The sequence below is a fragment of the Arvicanthis niloticus genome, chromosome 22 (genome assembly GCF_011762505.2).
Source record: "Arvicanthis niloticus isolate mArvNil1 chromosome 22, mArvNil1.pat.X, whole genome shotgun sequence".
In the NCBI taxonomy this organism is placed as follows: domain Eukaryota; kingdom Metazoa; phylum Chordata; class Mammalia; order Rodentia; family Muridae; genus Arvicanthis; species Arvicanthis niloticus.
The window spans coordinates 17124789-17144126 of record NC_133429.1 but is presented as its reverse complement, the minus strand read 5'-3'; the positions used below and the strand labels follow the sequence as shown (position 1 = coordinate 17144126).

Here is a 19338-nt window from a genome sequence, read left to right as displayed (position 1 = left end):
TCTGACCAGGGTTCTCAGTTCTTTCCTTTTCTGAGTCTGCCGTGAAAGCTGCTTGTGAACACCATGTTCCCCTCTTTAGGGAATTACTCAATTGGTAAAACGCATCCCCTCGGTCAATTGTGACACCCGGAGTGTGGCAATCCTCATTCATTTATTTATTCCACAAACACGCATTGAGCAACGGCTCCCTGCCAATGCTTCCTGCTTCTGAACTCATCACTCCACAAAAGAAAGCAGAGATGGATTTTTCACAACTAAAAGTTGGGTCTAGACACATGAATCACCGTAGCTTGGAGGCCCTCAGTTTACTGCCCTGGGGTGAGTGAATGGTCTTCCTGTTTCCTAATCCAATGACAAATTCTCCACTGCTGCGATTTTCCGCACCTACCTGGTATAAATCACGGCTCTGTGACTCGAAGTTGTTTGAGTCCTCTGGGGTTCAGCTTTTCTCATCTATAGAACGGACATCCCCATGGGCGGCTGGAAGGACAAAGTCACTTTGTGTGTGTCAACCCTGAGGTTGGTACCTGGTACCTGCCGGATGGGAAGGCTAGAGAAGTGTTTGGGATTACTCTCACTGGGACTTGAACTTTTAACACTCCACATGCCCTCAGGGGTGTGTGTGTGTGTGTGTGTGTGTGTGTGTGTGTGTGTGTGTGAATATTCCTTATCTTTGCCCCTGGATATCCCTAATTTAACTAAGCATCTTCCCTGCCCAATAGCTGTTTCCCCTTGAACTCCTCTCCCACCTAATTCTTCCCCACCTATGTTAAGGAACACTGACAGCAAAAAAAAAAAAAAAAAAAAAAAAAAAAAAAGGAATGTAAAGAAATGTGTGTGCTTTAGTAGGATGCCAGTTCTGAGAAATTTGATTACTCCAACCGAAACCATAGCCTGCTTCCACTTCATTAGTACAGTTACTCTGCAGACGCCTGCGTCTACATCCAGTGTCTCATCATCGGAGTCTACTGAAATCTATTCAACAGACACCCACACCTCCACTGTGCCCTGCGATTTGGCAACATCTCGATTTGATAGATAGACGTTACCTTCAGCTCAGCATTCTACCTCCAGGACACAGCCTTCTACCTTACTTAGCTCGAATCTCTTCATCTCTGCCCATGAACCTGACCTCTGGTTAGTCCTTCCTTCTCCTCCTGAACCCCACCACTTAGGAAGCTATCCTAACTGCTCATGTGGTTCTGCTTAAACAGCTTCAAGGTCCTTGGGAAGTCGGAATTTATGTCTGTAATTTGGGATGAAACCCATACCCAGAGTCCTTATGCTGGACTGAAACCTGCTTACCCCAGCAGACTGATGTAACAAGTCCTGTGATCATGGTGGCGATGGCACCGCCTTTTGACTCATGCCTCCCAAAAGGAAACGTTTCACATCTTCCCGCTCTCCTCAACTTGCAGCTAATTACTGAATACTGGCCTTATCTTTTACATCTCTGGGAAAGCTGTGACCCTCAGATGTGAACCACCTTTGTTCTGCCCTCCATTCATTCATTCACTCACTCACTCACTCACTCACTCATTCACCAAGTCCTGTCTGAACACCTGTTAAGTGTCAAGCTCTGTGCCCGGTGCTGCAGACTAAATGATATTGACTCATACTCAGGCAAATTCATGGGCTTGATGTCTGGAGATAAACAGACTCATAAGGCTGATACCCCTCAGGGTACCCCTCAGGATGATAGGTCACCCAAACTATCAGGTACTCTTGCTGACATTCGAATGATCCCAAGATGATACCAGCACCTGGCAATCTGTCTCTCTCAGCCATGTGAAAATTCTACACACAGACCTCAAACGTCGTGTGGCATGGCCGACTTCTCATTCTTTCTCCTCACACTCTTCCAGTCCCCTTTGCTTGTCAGATAACTCCAGAGCTGTTGTCTCTGTTCAGCCTTTGTGTAACCCATCTTTAGGCTGAGTTGGGTGGACCCCCCCCCCCCCCAACTCTTTTCCAGGGAAAAGAGTCAGCATAATCATCTTTTTCATCATTTATATACTTCGGTTCTTTTAGTTCCTTGGGTGATCCTGTGCACTTGATCTGACACCGGACAACGCAGTACACATACTTACTAGCTGCACTTCAACCAGTGGGAATGCATCCTTGGTCCTCGGTAAACCAGGAGCAGGGTGTGTCTCTGGCGCCCTCTGCCGTTTCCAGGGAAGAAATACAAGTGAGAGCCGAGTGCTGGAAAACAGGACGATGGCGTAGCTACATACATAGATGAGTCCACCGGAAGAGGACAACTGTAAGGCAGAATGGGAGCAAATCGGTCTCGGGATTCAAGGATTAGACAGGAACCATCTCCAGGGTGTTCTTAATCTTTACATTTTTAGGGGGTACCCAGTGATGACACACGACCGAGCTTATACCAGGTGTGGGCTCAACTGGAGGATTTAGAATTGTAATGGTCCTTCCGTGTGGGATCCAGGGTGAGCAGGTTTCAGAGTGCACAGCAGTGGTAAGAGAAACACACGAGATAGAAGCACCGATGGCTCTGTGTTGCCGACTCTTAAATAATATCCTTCTGCTCTTACTGACTTGGGTTTGGTATCTGGCAATGGAGGAGTCATACATAAACAATGCCCCCGAGGTTCCCAAACTGCATGTAGAAATGCCCCGAGCGTTACAGGGTGCTCTCTTAGGCCTGTCTTTTATTTGGTTCAAATTCAATTATTTCCAATGAGTCTCCACATGCCATGTGCTCTGGGGAGGTGGTGAGGCAGGCTGAATGGAGTGAGGGAATACGGGGAAGTTCCGGGTGACCACCTGATCTGTGAAGAACAGAAGACTGGGGTAAGTGCACTGGAGCAGCAGCATGGATCCAGGGCTGGGGAACTGTGATGGTTTGTATATGCTCAGCCCAGGGAGTGGCACTACTAGAAGGTGTGGCCCTGTTGGAGTAGGTGTGTCACCGTGGGTTGGGCTTTTAGACCCTCATCCTAGCTGCTGGGAAGCCAGTCTTCTGCTAGCAGCCTTCAGATGAAGATGTAGAACTCTCAGCTCCTCCTGCACAATGCCTGCCTGGATGCAGCCATGTTCCTTCCTTGATGATAATGGACTGAACCTCTGAACCTGTAAGCCAGCCCCAATTAAATGTTGTCTTTATAAGAGTTGCCTTGGTCATGTAAGTGCTTGCCTCACAAGGACTTAAGTTTGATTCCAGAACCCACATTTAAAAAGCCAGGATGTCATATGCTTATAATCTAGAGCTACTAAGGTGAAAATACATGGGTTTCTGGGACTTACTGGCCAACTAGCCTAGCCTACATGTCCAGTTATCAGTGAGACCCCATCTTAAAGCAACATGGTCAGTGCCCAAAGAGCTGTCCTGTGGTCTCTGTGCACACATGTATAGCTGCATGCAGACACATGCACTCACACATATACATAAAAGAAGTAAAATTAAAAAAAACATAGATCATGCTGACATTAAACGCTACAAACAAGAAAATGCTAAGTAAGTAATGTTTTCTAATATTTTGTAATTGCACAGAAAAAAAAAACAATATAAAAAAATTGAAACCTGCATTGCGGATGATGGCATACACTTTTACTCCTAGCACATGGGCAGCTGAGAGGAGGATGGTGAGTTCAAAGCCAGCCTGGTCTATGTAGTGAGGTCCTGCCTCTAAATAAATATTAAAACTTATAAATTAAAAAGAGTAAAGCTCAATAAAGTTTACAAAAATATATTACATTATATTTTTTTCTGTGAAAGTTATAAAATGTAATAAAGTTTTAAAAACTTTTTATTCTTTGAGTTTCAAATCATGTACCCCAGTCCTGCTCATCCCCCCACTCCAGTCTCCTTCATATCCACCCATCCATCACCCTTGCAGCTTCCTCCCCAAAATAATACACACACACACACACACACACACACACACACACACACACACACACACACCCCAAAAAAGAAAAAAGCAAAGAAAGCATGTAATCATGGAAGCTGTAATATGTCACAATGTGTCCCGTGTACTGGCCACACATCTTCACTTTCTAATGTTCATTGCAATGAGTTGGCTTCAGGAGCTTTGTCTTCTGTGATATCAATATTGGAGCCTCATCAGGACCTTTCCTGGTTACCCTCTTGTAGCCCTGTGCCATGGAGATCCTGCAGTTTTGGAACAGCAGGGCTCACCCTTTCATGCATCCCAACTATTGGCAAATGGGACAGATTTTGGGGTGGGACAACTCAGAGCCCAGGATCTGGGATTGGATGGCTGCTGAACTGGTCAGCCCGACCGCTCTCCCTTAACTGCACCACCAGGGTGAGCTCTCCAGCACTGCTCCAGGTTGGCCACCCAGTGCTACCATCGACAAGAGGCAGGGGCAGCTCACCAGTAGCCCCTCAATCATGCTAGCCACACTCTGCTACCCAGGTGAGCTGCAGGGCCTGCTCTCATGAGTGCCGAAACCATGGAGGGGCAGGTCCAGCTTACCCATTCTCACGACCCCAGAGTCAGCTCTCCTGACTGCCTCAGGTGGCAAGGGGCAAGGGGGCAGAACATCCCCCCCCCCCAGGCCAGCTCTGCCATGCTCTTGCCCTTGGGGTGGCTTACCTGTGCTCCCACCACCAGAGCCAGCTCTATTGTGTGGCCCAGGCTAGGTGCGGGGGGTGGGGGTGGGGGGCGGCCCTGCTCTCCCGAGTGCAGCCTGTGAGGGGCTGGGCCAGATCTCCTGCTCTCATGCCCTCGGGATTAGCTCACCCATGCCTTTGCCATCAGAGCCAGATCCACTTATTGCTTAGGCCAGATGCAGGGCCTGTTTTCACGGAGTGCTGTAACTATGCAGGGGCGGGGCCAGCTCATCAGTTCTCATGACCCCAGGGACAGTTATCCCGATTGGATGTGAGGGAGGGTTGGGGAGGGCATCACCCTCGCACCCACCCCACGACATCTTATGGCAGACGAGTATATCACATTGGGCTTTTTTGTTTTTGTTTTTTCGAGACAGGGCTTCTCTGCATAGCCCTGGCTGTCCTGGAACTCACTCTGTAGATCAGGCTGGCCTTGAACTCAGAAATCCCCCTGTCTCTGCCTCCCAAGTGCTGGGATTAAAGGCGTGCGCCACCACAGTCCGGCTAGATTGTTTTTTTTTAAGAGGCAGAAAATGTTAGTGAAATCATGAGAAAATAATTAAAAAAAAAAAAAAAAAAAGCCCACAAATGACACTTTAAAATACAATGAGAGTTAAAATTTTGTATTTAATAGGTTCAATTTCTTTTTTTTAAAAAAAGGACTTTTCTGAAATCAGCAACAATGAGTTCCTTAATCTACTTTCAGATCTCTGCCGACCAGCATTGCCGTCACGGGATGCATGCTGGCTTTATGCTCTTGGTAGGTGCGGACAGCTTGATCGTGGGATCTGTCGAAGGCAGCGAGATCCCTGCAGAGCGAAGGGAAGAAGGAGAGAGACATCGGGGAGAGAAATGGAGAGAGGGGCAGAAACGTCACGTCAGAGCAAGGGTTAAGTTAAAGACCACAACAGAGTGGCTAAGTGTCACTCATGTGAAACCAGATGGTCCTGTACAATCTCCGTATCAAACACTGGTCCGTGGAGAGCAGGTCACAGGGCTCTGGAGGGAGCTACACAGAGGAAGCACACGGAAGGGCCGGCAGCTGTTACCAAAGAGTGTGGAGGGATGACTGCTAAATCCTGGCCTTGTATGAGAGGGCATACCTCAATTATTTTGTTTAAAAAAAAAAATCTTTTCAAGCTTATGTTAATCAATTATTTAAGAGTATAAACATTCTAAATCACAAAAAGAACTTCTGAAAGCTTCATACAGTGAGAATAAAAAAAAAAAACACTGTAGTGAAACAATGTTGGTAAATAAACTGGGATAAATATATAAGTCGTGAATTAGTCATTTTAAGTATAGCTATTAGTTTTATGATACAAGACAGAACATTTATTTTTCCCATAAAAGGTATGTTCTTAAGTTTATTTCTTTAGGGGTGTGTGTGTGTGCTTCTGAAGCAGCTACTGATGTTATTTTAAGATTTAAATGGCCACAAGTATTAATTCTTTATTTATGATAACTAATTTGAATGCACTTAGAACTATGCTATGGATGGTATTTTATGAAGTTATTTTTCCCACCGGGCCGACTGGGTACTGAACCTTTGGCCTCAGGCATGCTAAGTGCTCTGCTGTGAAGCCACAATGGCGGCCCCTTTCGAAGCCTTTACAAGGAACGTCTTTGGACTCTGCGTCCCGTCCCTCCCTTCGCACAGCCGGGTGTAGCCTTACTTGAACAGAGGTCGTGTGAATTTCATCCTTCCCTGCTCAGTTGCCATCTTTAGGGCCAAAGGAATTGCTTCCTCCCATTTCGATTGAATGCAGAGCCGTAACCATCTGAAAGAAGGATGAAGGAGAAGTGGGTGGGAAGGTGGGGACCGGTAAAACAGTGGTCCTCCTCAACACTCACTCCGTGAAGACGAACAGTCCAGCTACAGCCACACGGAGCGCCTTCACCTCACCAGCTCACATCTGCACGCACACATGCAATTAACAACTGGAGGAGAGAAGGAAGAGGAGCTGGGTCTTGGGAAAGGCCCTAAGTATTAGGTTTGGACTGTGGAAGTGCTTGTGTGTGTAATAAAATCAGTTTCTGAAAGAAGCAGCTCTGACTTAAACCTAACACTACAAACCTGAACTAAGGGCTGTTAGCGTGTCACAGAATCAAAGGTGGCTACCCGTGCCCACTCAGGGCTGATTTGACTACTTGGGAAAGGAAGACTACTTGCTATTAAATTCTTCATTCTAATTTTTTTTTTAATGTTGAGGGAAGCCTAGCAGAGAAGATTACCATCACCACGTTACAGCCATCACCACTATCCCTTCATACTACTGTGTTATCTACGTAGAAGACGAGGCAGGGGTTCTCAGGACTCCTGCGCTCCCACACTCGGCTTCCCCTTTCTCCACTGGTTAAGCTACCACTCAGCTTTCTTCCACAGAGACAAGTTAAAATGATGTACCTGAATCGTATTTCAGAATTGTTAATGGCATTGAAGTTGTACACCTCTTGCATTCGCTTTATGTGCCCCAAGGGAAGAGGTGCCTAAGAGCAAAATGAAGAAGTATGAGGGATCATTTCAACAGGGTTCCCTGGAAGAAAGGAGCTGGAGAGAAATTCTTAGCCAGATTAAAGTCCTACATACCTTATAATACGGAAATACGCTGGACAAGGGTAAAAGAGACAGATGCAAGCTGAAGCAAATACCTAGCAACTAGTTCCTGAGACGGCTGCTCTGGGAGAGCAGGGGGAGCTACATTGTGGGGAAATTAGAGAAATAAAGGGGGATTATGCTCTCCTCAGCCTGGACCATTCCAGAAGCCTTTAGGTTCTTCCCCGCATCTTACATAAACTTAGCCCACTCTTTAGATAAGTCACACTGCCTTACGTTTTCCTGATTGGCTTAATCTGTGTCTATTTCTTCTGACGTCTTTTAGATTATCGATATCCTTTTAAAATGGCAGCCCTTAACCTTTCACATCACAGACCCCTTTGGGATGAGTATATGGACTCTGTCCTTGGCGGGGTGGGGTGGGAGTGCATTTACCATATAAATACAAACTCCTGATACAATTTCAAGGGATGTCTGCCCCTCCTGCACTCATGTTAACCCACACTAGAAGGGGAAAGCAGTTTGGAAGAAAGAAAGGAGACAGGTTCAATTAGGACAGACGGAACTTATGATGCCTATGGAGAACAGGCTGCAGTCCCTGGGGAGGGGCTCCCTGGGAAGGGGTTCCTTTCCTGCCCACCCTGCTGTGGCCTCCTTACCTGACGGGATGGCCTATGAGCCAGCTGCTTCCATTCTCACTAACTGCTAGGCCTGTTCCAAGTTAGCACATTAGCTCACACACGGACATATTTCAATTCCAAATCCACCTGCTAGGCCAGCCAGGGAGGGCTACCTCCTGATCTCCTGACCCTCTCTGCTTTGCCACACTCCCCTCCCTCCATGTCACCCTATCAGGCCTTCCTCTTTCTTCTCCATCCTGGGTCACACCAGCAGTACCACAGAAAGCTATCAAGCTAATGACTGGTACACTAAAACCAAACCCTCTCTTATTATGACAGGGCCTCCGTTACCTCACCTAGCCCTACAACGCAGGCCACGTTCCATCAGCTGAGCCTCCCTCAACCTAACTTCGACCATTCTGCTGAACCAAGGCTCAGTGCTCCAGGAGTCCTTCCTTGCTGATGGTGCCTGTGAGGACAGAGTCGTTCCTCACTGATCCATTCCAAGTGGTGTCTAAAACACAGCGCCCGCCACTGCCAACGCCACGTGTCTTCCCCTTCTAGTGGATCATGAGCTTTCTAGAACAAAGATTCTCCTTTCTTACACGTGTTTTGATTTGGAAAGTACTAATCATATCATAAATAACCGCTATTTAAAAAAAAATTAAGAAGTGGACTGTGTAATTTCTTTTCCCAGAGCTTTTTTTCATTAGCGTTGTTTTTTTTTTTTTTTTTTTTTTTTTTTTCCTGCATTAGGCTTGGTGCACACACTGTGACCCTGAGTCCACTTGAATCTCCAGGGCTGGGAGCTGGTGCTCACCTTCTGAAGCACCTGCGCCAGGAACTCATTCAGCTGATGGGATGAGAGATCCTTCAGGTCTGCGATGCTGAATGAATCTAAGTCTTCCTCTTTGGCCTGAAATAAACATTACTGGGTTATGTCTTTCAGGTGCAGTTTCATAATATTATTAGTCTGACATACAGGTAAAAAATGAAGACAAGCAAATGAATTTGCATTTGAGCTTACACAATCCAACATTAAGTTACCACAGCCTAAGAGGCAGATGATTCCTAAAATCTGGGTTAAGAAAAGGTACACTATTCCTAGTAAGAACGCAGGGACAGTCGCCTTTCTTTGCTTTTCTGACATTGTTTGAACCATTAGAAGTACAGTGATTTCCAAAGCAAAAAAATAAATAAATAAAAAATAATGCCACGTAAAGCATGTCAACTCATCTATAAACTAATTCAATGCAGAAGAGACATTTTATACAAGAAAGGAGAGGGGTATTCTGCAGACCCTAAGATGGTCTGCTTCTTGTATGTGTGATATGTGTCTGCTGCTTTACAGTAAGTTCTTTTCCACTGTTTCCTATGTGTATATTCCTTTTTATTTGTATGTGTACATGTGTGTATATGTGTATGTTCTGTGTATGTGTGTTGTGTATGTGTTGCATATATGTATGTGTGTGTTGTATGTGTGTGTGTGTGTGTGTACATGCACACACTGACTATGAACCTGTGTACAGAGTATGTGGAGGCCAGAGGTTGGCTCTGAGCATCGTCCTCGCTAGCTCGCTCTCTCTCTCCACTTTTCCGGGCCTGTTCTCTCACTGAACTTGCAGTTCCCAACTCAGTAGTCCAGGTAACCAGCTTATCCCGGGGGTCCCCCATCTCTGCCTGCCTAGCACTAAGGTTACAGGAGCAGGCCACCATGCCCGCCTGCCTGACACACATACATATATATGCACATACACCTTTAATATCTGGGAAAAAGAACCAAGATGACAGCTAAAGAGAGCACGCTCCTGGCGAGCACCCTCCAGCTGTCCCTTCTGATAGCAGAAATGTTTATAACCGTCTGCCTCTCACTGCTGGGCCCAAAGGAATATCAGAGCGGAGATCAGCAGTTCTCCAGAACCAGGCGAGCTGCACACAATTCTCAAATTTAATAAGAGGGTTCCGGGAGACTGCTGTTACAGATCCTGTCTCCCTTAGATGGCTCTCGCTCTCTCTCTGGCACAGCTGTGAGCTCAGAAAGATGGGGCTAAAAGATGGAAGCTCACATGCCATGGTTTCTCTCCTTGCATGCAAATAATTAAGCCTTTGGAAATGTTAAAGGAACCCCATTAAACTACTCGTCCCACTGAATCTAACACCACTCCAGGTAAAAATATCCACAGACAAGGATGCATGTGTATACAACCTATTCTCTGAAAGGCAGCTACTTACAAGACTTCAGTCCCGTAACTTCCCTTAGAGGAGCAGGAGTCAGAGAGCCCTGAACACACCAAATCCCAAACGCTCAATGTTGGGTCTAAACTCAAATTCTACTTATGACTTGAGTTTCCACAAAGCTTACAGTTTACAGTGTTTTAAATGAGACCTCATTTCTTCCTTTTTCCTTCCCTTCCTCTTCTTCCCTTCCTTTCCTTCTTTCTTGACAAGGTTTCCTGATGTAGCTGGCCCTGAACTCACAACCCTCCTGTCTCCATCTCCTGTGAGCAGGAGTCACAGGTGTGTCATGAAGCTGGGCTGAGTTAGAGAATCTTCCACTGGTTTCTTGCTTCTATTTCCTGCCTTACCGCACTTGCTTCGATTTCTTCTTTATCTCTTAAGTGTGTTCTCCCAGGGCCTGAAATGCCCTACATGCCCTGGGTTTGGTCACCAGTATCCCCACCCCAGTAAAATAATTACCCAACATAAAAGTAATGTGTGTCTAAATCTAATTTCTTTCATTAAACTACCCCAAATTTCTTTCATTACCCCAAAGGCAAGTTCATCTCTGTTTCTTTCATACTCGGAAGCTCAACATTCTGTACGTGGAAGAGTGCCAAGAAATGCTGACCATGTAAACTTGGAAGATAAATTTCAGAGAGCAATTGCTTGGTTGCAATGGTCAAGGTGAAGCAACTGTTAAGTTCTCTCTTATGTTCTGTTCCAGACTCCTCCGGGGCAGATGTGCAGTCTGGTTTCCCCAGGTGTATGTTGTAGCACATAGATGAGGAATCTCCCTGTTAAGTTTTATAGAAATGAACGGAGCGAGCAGCCAGCAAAATATCGGTTCCTCCTGTTCCACTGTTGGCCTTAAACATCCACCCAGCATCATTTAGATTTATCTACCGGCATTTGAAGGACATCTTGTGAGCTATGGGGGAGGGGTGAAGACAGTATCACCCCAGGGAAAGAATTTACAAACAACAGCTCACAGTTGAAACCACCCTCATAACCAAGAGGCATCTTTGTACAATTCAGAAACCAGCCGGAAACCTTCCATCGCTACTTACAGTGACCCATCTTTGACTTAAGGCGATGCAAGCATTTGTCAGAGTGACATCGTAACTGTGGAAATGAAAGATATTCAAGGTTACGTTGTATAAACATATCCTTCATGGAAATGAATTTTTATGCTATAGAATATACTTAAAAACTTAAATTTCTTCAAAGATAAAGAGCTCCTGGAGTGTTAGAAAAAGGAAGTTTATTTGACTAATCTAAGAACCAAATCCAAATGGGTACACACTGGATGTCACATCAACAAAGCTTTTAGCCATCCTTCATAGAGAACCCAAGGATCCCAGCACATCTGTCACACACCAGAGGAGGACTTGGGACGTGGGTCAGGACCAGTGAGGCACACTCAGTGTCTCTGCCAGGCATCGACGGCTCCAGGCACTCTGGAGAGCATGAAGAACATCAAACCCCCATTCTCAGGGATTTCACTTTGAGCTGCTCCAAACTTCTCACCATCTAGCAAGTCTACATGCAGGCCAGGGAACAGGCACTGTTCCAGACAGCAGGCTGGAGTCCGAAGTCACTGTGTGATAACCTCATTCCCTTCTTTACGGGTGGTGGGATTAACCATTAGGCAGAATGAACTGCATCACTATGTGTGTGCTCCCAACCTGAATGTGTCGTGTAAACAGAACTCTTGCAAAACAGCCCTCTTTATCTAAACATCAAACCTATGTGCTGTGAAATGCTCACCAGTGACAAGAGGCCTACCTACTGCTGCTAGGGATCTAATACTTTTCTATGATTCTTCTATTCTTTTTCTAAGGAACAACAGGGAGCCCGGTCACCAATCTCTTCCAGGCAGGTTCAGCAGTATGTAACAATAACTCGCAGCACTGGGACCCTGGCAGTAAGCACACCCTAGGTGTCTGAATCTGAAACTTCTTCCAAAGCCCATGTGTTCGGGCTTTGTCTTCATCTGGCTTGCTATTTAGAGGTGACTGGATCATAAGGATAATAACTTCATCCAATGAATGGGTTGTTAAGAGGAGAGGACTAATTGGAAGTAGGACTCTGTCTCTCTTTGTCTGTGTCTGTCTGTCTGTCTGTCTGTCTGTCTCTCTGTCTGCCTGCCAGCCTGCCTGCCCCTGCACCACCTTCTCTATGTTCTACGTCATCACAGGCTCAGAGTAATGTGACCACAGACAGAAACAGAGCCAAACTAGGCCTCCCCGAATTACGATGGGGATTTTGTCCAGGGAAGGCAGCTGAGTAACGCCAGGCCCAAGCAGCCACTTTATCTCCACACAGCACCTGGGCTGCTCAGCACTGAGTTCTTAAATAGCAAGCTGGTGGGAAAGGTTTGGCTGGTGTTTTTCTTAGGGTTCTGAAACTTCCTTCTCAGTACCATCGAATGGACTAAGTAGGCTAAGTGAAGGGTTAGCTCAGGGAGAGGAAGTAATTCCTACTCACAAAAAAGCCCTAGGAAAAGTCATGTGCAAACCAGACTTGAGCCTGCTCTTCCTTGGGTGCAGTGACGAAGAGGAGAAACACTCAGTCACATGAGGAAACAAGAAGCTGCCCAACACAGCAACAAGAAACTCTCAAACACAAGGTCTGACCTGGACAGAGAGGTTAAGAGATGCCGCCATGAGGAAGTGGCTCCCAAGCTGAGGTTGGAATTATCTATGTAGACAGAGGTGTGTATCTGGGTAATAGGCCTGAGTGAGGACAGAGAGTCTGAGGGACCCTGGACTACCAGCCTGACCGAGGCAAAGGGGGTGGGATGTCAGGAGCTATATGGTCCCCATGAAAGAAAGGATTTGGCTTCAGTCCAAGACCAGGTGAGCACTAGAGAGGATGACGAGCAAGATGGCAGATTGGCACAGTTGTAGGTGTTTGTTATTGCTTGTCTATCTGTCTGTCTGTCTGTCTGCGTATCTATCTATTTATCTATCTATCTATCTATCTATCTATCATCTATTTTTGAGACAGGGCCTCTTTATAATGTGGCCTTGGCTATCCTGGAACCCATCATATAGACCAAGCTGGCCTCCAACTCACAGATATCTGCTTGCCTCTGCCCCCTGAGTCATACTGTTTTTAAATGTCTACTTTGGCTCTCTATACAGACTGGTACAGAAGGAGGCCAGAAAGCATCTAGGTGCACACACAATCCAGAGGCCACAGCAGTCTTCCCGAGTGCTAAGGTGGCAGTGAGCATGAGTGGAGGGGCAGGAAACGGAGAGGAGACATGTGAATGCACACAGATGTGCGGAGTGCTGTAAGGTCGCGGGGCCCACCACATCTGGGCACTCCCTTCTCAGCCTGGACTCTCGTGTCAAACACACATGAGCATGACATCTTTATTCCCTCCTCAATTAAACCAGGCTGTTTACTGGGAGAGTAGCTGGTAAGGACTTTCTGTGATCTGAAGGAAGGGCAACCGAGAGCTGGGACTCGTGGCAGTCAGCATCCTTACACGACAGCTGAAGTCCAGGGTGCAGCTAGCTCCCTGAATCCAGGGAGGTGTTTAACTTAAAAGACAGGAGTTAAGAAGGCTCCAGGGTGTTAAGGCAAGAAGACACTTTGGTCAGCTAACCCTAAATTACTACTTCTAGAAATAGAAACAATAACTTATTATACTAGCTTAAGGATGTATATAACATTAGTATTTATTACATAACAGTAAAATGCTATTTCTTTTCTTACTGAAAATGTGTATGTGTATTTTAGAACAGGTCTTGCTACATAAACCCTGAGCTCATAATCCGCCTGCCTCCTCCCAAGAGCTGGGGTGAGAGGCAGCCATCATACTTAGCCTTCACAACACTTTTAACAGAAGAAAATATCTTACTCTTCCCTGAGTCTCTCACCATCCTCAGGTAGAAACAAAGCGCACGGTAGTAATTGCAATCAGTTCAACAGAGCTGTTTGGAAACCACAGAAATCTAAGAAATCTAAGCCCCTTTGCTCTCTTTGCTGACTGGTAACAGTTTGAGAAAGGGATATGATCTTTCCAGATACTCTCAAAGGGCTAAGGTTGGGTGTGTCCAACCTGCAGCCCTCCGCTGTCCTGAGGTAGCAGCTATACATGCAGCCCACCGCATTTGTAGGTTAGTATGCCATGTAGCAATAATGGTGGTAAAACACTCCTTTAATCCCAATATTCGGGAGGCAGAGGCAGAGCTCTGTGAGTTTGAGGCTAGCCTGGTCTAAACAGTGAGTTCTGGACAGTCAGGGCTACACAGAGAAATCCTGTCTTGGGAAAACAAAAGCCAAACAAACAGAACGGACAGGAGGAAGGAAAGGGAGCAGGTTAGCAAGTGAGTACGCACTTGGGTTTGACAGGAGGCAGGCCAGGAGCATAGAGCCAGGCATTCCAATCAACTTGATTGAGAAGATCCACCTGTGAGCAGGAAGCACAGCCAGTTGTGATACGTAGAAAGACTTTTCCTGAGGTGGTAACAAACCCGTGAGTGACCAGATACTACTCTACTCTGCCGCACCGAGATAATTTCTAAATCTCATTACTTTTGAAAGTTTGTATTAAGCAACAGATCATCATCATGTCTGTTTCTGGACGACAACATGACATTCTGACATACGTAAATAACATGGACCGATTAAATCTAGCTAATTAGCATACAAACTTGCAGGCACCCCTAGTGTTCTGAAAGGGAATCAGAATACATAAATGGAGTCTTATGGCAAATTCTGTTATGATTATGACATGCACATAGCCTGATAAGCAGTTATAGAGCTACATGGAGCATGAAAAGTAGAAGGAATTTAAAGCTGACCTTATCTTTGAAGTGGGAATATAGGAAACTCTTCCAGTCGTCAGTGGTTACGCTCTGGTAGGAAAATTTCTCAACATAAGCCTTTAAGAATCCTAGAAACACCTCTAGGGGGGGAAAAAAATGAAAAGAAAGAAACAGAAACCAATTCACAGGAAGGCAATCCTTTGACCTGTTTTTGCAGTTACATTGTTCTGGTAACCACAGGCAACAGAGAATACTCAAAGGTCCAAGGAGAGCTTTGCACAATGAAAGAATGTTCAGGACAGGAGGCAGGTCTCAAGTTCTCAAGTTGGGCCTTGAAGTCTACGTTGACACAGGGGAGAAGAAAAATCCTCCTTCCAGCCAGGACGACATAACAAAGACACAGAGCAAGAATAATCTAACTTCTAAAGCAATACCCCTCATCGATGGGAAACAGGGGGAGTAAGATCTGACGACCAGAATGGAAGGGCAGGCACCTTCAAAGCCAATTGAAACAGAGATCCCTCCCAGGCCATCCGTATAACGTCACATAAACCCAGCACATCTGTGTGAGAGATAGAGTCATGTGTACTAACTATGAGGATGCAAAACAAATACATAAGACAGTCAAACTCCCTTGCCTGAGGGACACACAGTACCAAACCCTACTGTCTTCCATATGGACAGACCTATGGGACTTTAATTCATACATGTGGCATGGGAAGAGGTTAGCAACGATAACTAGGTGTGATGGTTTGTATATGCTTGGCCCAGGGAGTGGCACTATTAGAAGGTGTGGCCTTGTTGGAGTAGGTGTGTCACTGTGGGTGTGGGCTTTAAGACCCTCATCCTAGCTGCCTGGAAGCCAGTATTCGGCTAGCTGCCTTCAGATGAAGATGTAGAACTCTCAGCTCCTCCTGCACCATGCCTGCCTGGATGCTGCCTGGATGTTCCTTCCTTGATGATAATGGACTGAACCTCTAAATCTGTAATCCAGCCCCAATTAAATGTTGTCCTTATAAGAGCTGCCTTGGTCATGGTGTCTGCTCACAGCAGTAAAACCCTAACTAAGACACTCATAATGAAGCAGAAATCATTAGAACACACTGTGATAAAAGTAACATGATTGCCCTCTCTCCAAATACTCTACTAAGCTGCTCAGGTTCTCAGGGGGCCCACTGAGATACACAACACTGTGTTCCACAAGTATTTGTTTTATTTCCTAAAGGCCACAGGGTGCAAGCCAAGCATGGCACTGCCAATTTAAATATTCCAAAATGAAGCCACAAGGTGAAAAAGCGAGGGGGGAAACCCTATGCTGAGGTGGCTAAGACTCACAGTAAGGAGAAAGCTTACTATAGGTGACTTCACATCCATGAAAACTTGAAGAAAAGCGAAAATTACAGCAACCACTGGGAACTTCAGTGGAGGAAGTGAACCATCGGTAAGGGAGTCTACAGGATCTCTGGTTTTGTTATTAGAATCATTCCGTGTGTGTGAGACTGGTCATCTACTCCTAGAATATGATCCAGAGCCACTCAAATCAAAGTGCTAATGAGGTGACCCCGGGGCTGGCGAGGGGTGGGAGAGCTCTTGTTTGCTCTCATAAACTTCTGGATTATAGGAAGTTTGCCTATGGATATATGCTATTACCCTAATTCCTTAAGTATAGTGGGATTTAAAAAAAAAAAAAAGAAAAAGAAAAAGTCAAGCCACATTATCTAGATTGAGGGGTTGTGTAGTTCTGTGGATGAAGGCAGCATCACATAGCAGTGCAGATGTCCCTATGCTTCATATCGCCCTCCAAGAGACAAAAACAAACAGCAAACAAGCAAACAAATGAAAACCAACCACTGGACAATGGCAGCTACTTACCTGGTCCCCCAAGAAGCTGTTCAAGGTAGAAGAGTAATGCGAAGCCCTTCTCGTAGGGAATCGAGGAATAGGCTACATCGGGGTCCACGTCCTTCAGATCAACCACCAGCTTGGTGAAGGGATGGGACTCCCCAAACGTTTTTATCTGCAACCCGATGGAGTGAGATGAGTGTTCTCACAGGAAGAGGACTGTTACTGCACCAGAGAGCTGTTGGGGAGGTTCTGTTTCACTCAGGGACTTAATAGTCCTCAGCGTACAGACAGGAAACAGTATGTTGCTATCACTCCTGGGGTCTAGCTATAGGAATGGCAAGATATGTCTCGGATACGCCTTGCTAACAACAGGCTTTACTTTGACAAAAGGACTAGAAAGATGATTTGATGTCTGAGAGACACATGTAGAGTTGGGGAGAGTGCATTTAAAAATTCACAAGTATCAGGGCTAGACAGTGGTGGTGCACACCTTCGATTGCAGCACTCAGGAGGCAGAGGCAGGCAGGTCTCTGTGAGTTCGAGACCTGCCTGGTCTACAGAGTGAGTTCCAGGATAGCTAGGGCTGTCTCACGGAGAACCTTGTCTCAAACAAACAAACAAACAAGCAAGCAAGCAAAAACCACAAGTATTCACATAAAATTCAATGCAATAATAAGCTATGTTAGCAGCAGAGAACTTACGTGGTTTCTGGTTCCCAGTTTGGAACAGGGTCATGCATGGCATGTGTCAAGAGATAATTATATAGTACCTGTTACATTCTCTACACCTGTAAATATGACTACCCTGTTGCTAGAAAGATACTTTACTAACCCAGTTTGGTAATGACTGTACAAGGCTGGATGACTCTTCTAGAAGCCCACCCCACTTACCGTATTCTGTAGCTCTCCCCATCCTCCCAAAGCATGGAAATGTCTGAACTTTTCCCCAAACAAACGTCCACAAATGTGGCGCTCTAAATAGACAGTATGACCTTCATTTAACCTGAAAGGAAACAAAAAAAAAAAAAAGAAAAAAAGAAAAAATGGGTACTGTCCCAGCAGACAGGACACAGCATTTTAGCCAAGCGGATCTTTTTTTGTCTTGCCAGGGAGGAGAGCCCTTATATATTATAGCATGGCCTCTACACACCAGGCCCTGCTGCCTAGAGAGGCCCAGGCAGTCAACTAAGTCGATAGCAAGCCCAGCCCAGCAGGTGGCAGCAGAGAAAAGGAAGCAGCAATTTTGCTTTTGCCAAGTCTGTGTTAAAACAAGGCAATGTCAGAAAGTTTGCAGCAGGAATGAACTGCACATTGCATCGACCGCTGTGACAGGTGCTGCAGGGTCTTTTGAAACTCCGTGTATCATAGTGACCGTAGGAGAGAGAAATGATGTACAGAGGAATAGCAGTGGCAGTGGGTGGGAGGCAGGAGAAGGCTCAGCAAGAGCAACCAATAAAACAAAACCAGCATACCAAAAGTGATCCCACGTCTTGTTAGTCACTAGGTTTCCTGTCCAGCTGTGAGATATTTCATGTGCAATAACCTGAGGGGACAGTGTTAAGGGATTAGTGGTCAGACTGAGTACCTCATCCTAAAGCAAGTCCTTATTTAAATACTTTCTTTTAACTTCACATGACTCAATGTTTTTAAAAATGTATTCAAAAATGACTTACTTCGGGAGGAAAATGCAATTTAATCAAAGACCAAAATTGAATAGAACATGCTAACGGACTTGAAACAACTACCACCAAGAAATAGAAACATAGAAAATATTAAATTAAATGAATATGTAATTACATACATGAACATGTATGTAGTTAAAATGTTTCAAACACAGAAAATAACAATTCTTGTTTTTGTGATTATGTATCATATATATTTAGCTAAATTTTTCTTTACTCTATTAAATCTAATTGGTGAAGTAATAAGAGGATAACCCCAGTTTTCTTTTACAATAATATATTCTTAACAATACAGTGGGTATTTTAACAACTTCTTGAGGGTTAAGATTGTAACAAAGAATTTTCACTTACGTTGGAGAGTGACTTGTCACCTGCCTACAAAAAAGAAAACATCTTAGAATTTCCATCTTCAGATGACGGCTGCAACTGACGACACCAACCTTACCTCTCAGACCTGGCCTAATGGGTCACTGTATGTCTCTGGTACCTCAACAGGTTCAACAGACACGGAGTAGAAAGCAAAAACATAGTTCTTCCCTTTCCTAATCACAGAAACCTTTTTAACACCAGTAGGATTACTTATGCTTCTTCCCCACTCCCATGCAGTGTACCCATCACTCTCTTTCCCTTCTTACTGTGTATTTGTGTGTGTGTGTGTGTGTGTGTGTGTGTGTGTGCACATGTCTTTGGGTACATGTGCATGTGGAGGTTTGTTCATCTTGAGGCAGCTTGCTCTGGGCAATCTCATCTCTGCTTTCAGAGGCTGGGATTACAGGCAGGCAGCACTGAGGTGGGTTTCACCAGGTCTGAGCTCTGGTCTACATGAGGACTTTAAGCACAACCTCCCACTCCCTTCTTTCTTAAAATTCACAATATATTAAAGGAAAGTTTATACTGTCCAATGTGGCCTATGGAGTATTCCGGTCTATTTAGTTGCTAATTAAGTCCTTGCCGGATTCTTAGTAGAACTCAAAGCAGCTCACTAGGTCTATAAAACTGCAATGTGGGGTAGGCCAATCTTCTTAGATGCTGGG

The 19338-nt window shown here is 45.3% G+C and overlaps 1 protein-coding gene across 2 annotated transcripts in view; it reads right to left on the bottom strand.

Annotated features, from left to right (window-relative positions):
- Positions 1-5207: 5207 nt before the first annotated feature.
- Positions 5208-19338, bottom strand: part of Lta4h (leukotriene A4 hydrolase) — a 29214-nt gene continuing 15083 nt past the window's right edge. Inside the window, exons 9-19 of one of the 2 annotated variants that reach the window (XM_076920004.1) lie at positions 18656-18679; positions 18095-18165; positions 17514-17625; positions 16651-16795; positions 14815-14918; positions 14350-14420; positions 11065-11119; positions 8598-8693; positions 7008-7090; positions 6277-6381; positions 5208-5409 (exon numbers count right to left, since the gene is read on the bottom strand). In XM_076920004.1, the coding sequence (XP_076776119.1) occupies positions 5292-5409; positions 6277-6381; positions 7008-7090; positions 8598-8693; positions 11065-11119; positions 14350-14420; positions 14815-14918; positions 16651-16795; positions 17514-17625; positions 18095-18165; positions 18656-18679 (984 nt within the window). In that variant the 3' untranslated portion in view covers positions 5208-5291. The remainder of the gene's footprint in view (positions 5410-6276; positions 6382-7007; positions 7091-8597; positions 8694-11064; positions 11120-14349; positions 14421-14814; positions 14919-16650; positions 16796-17513; positions 17626-18094; positions 18166-18655; positions 18680-19338) is intronic. The other variant, XM_076920005.1, reaches the window with a different exon arrangement.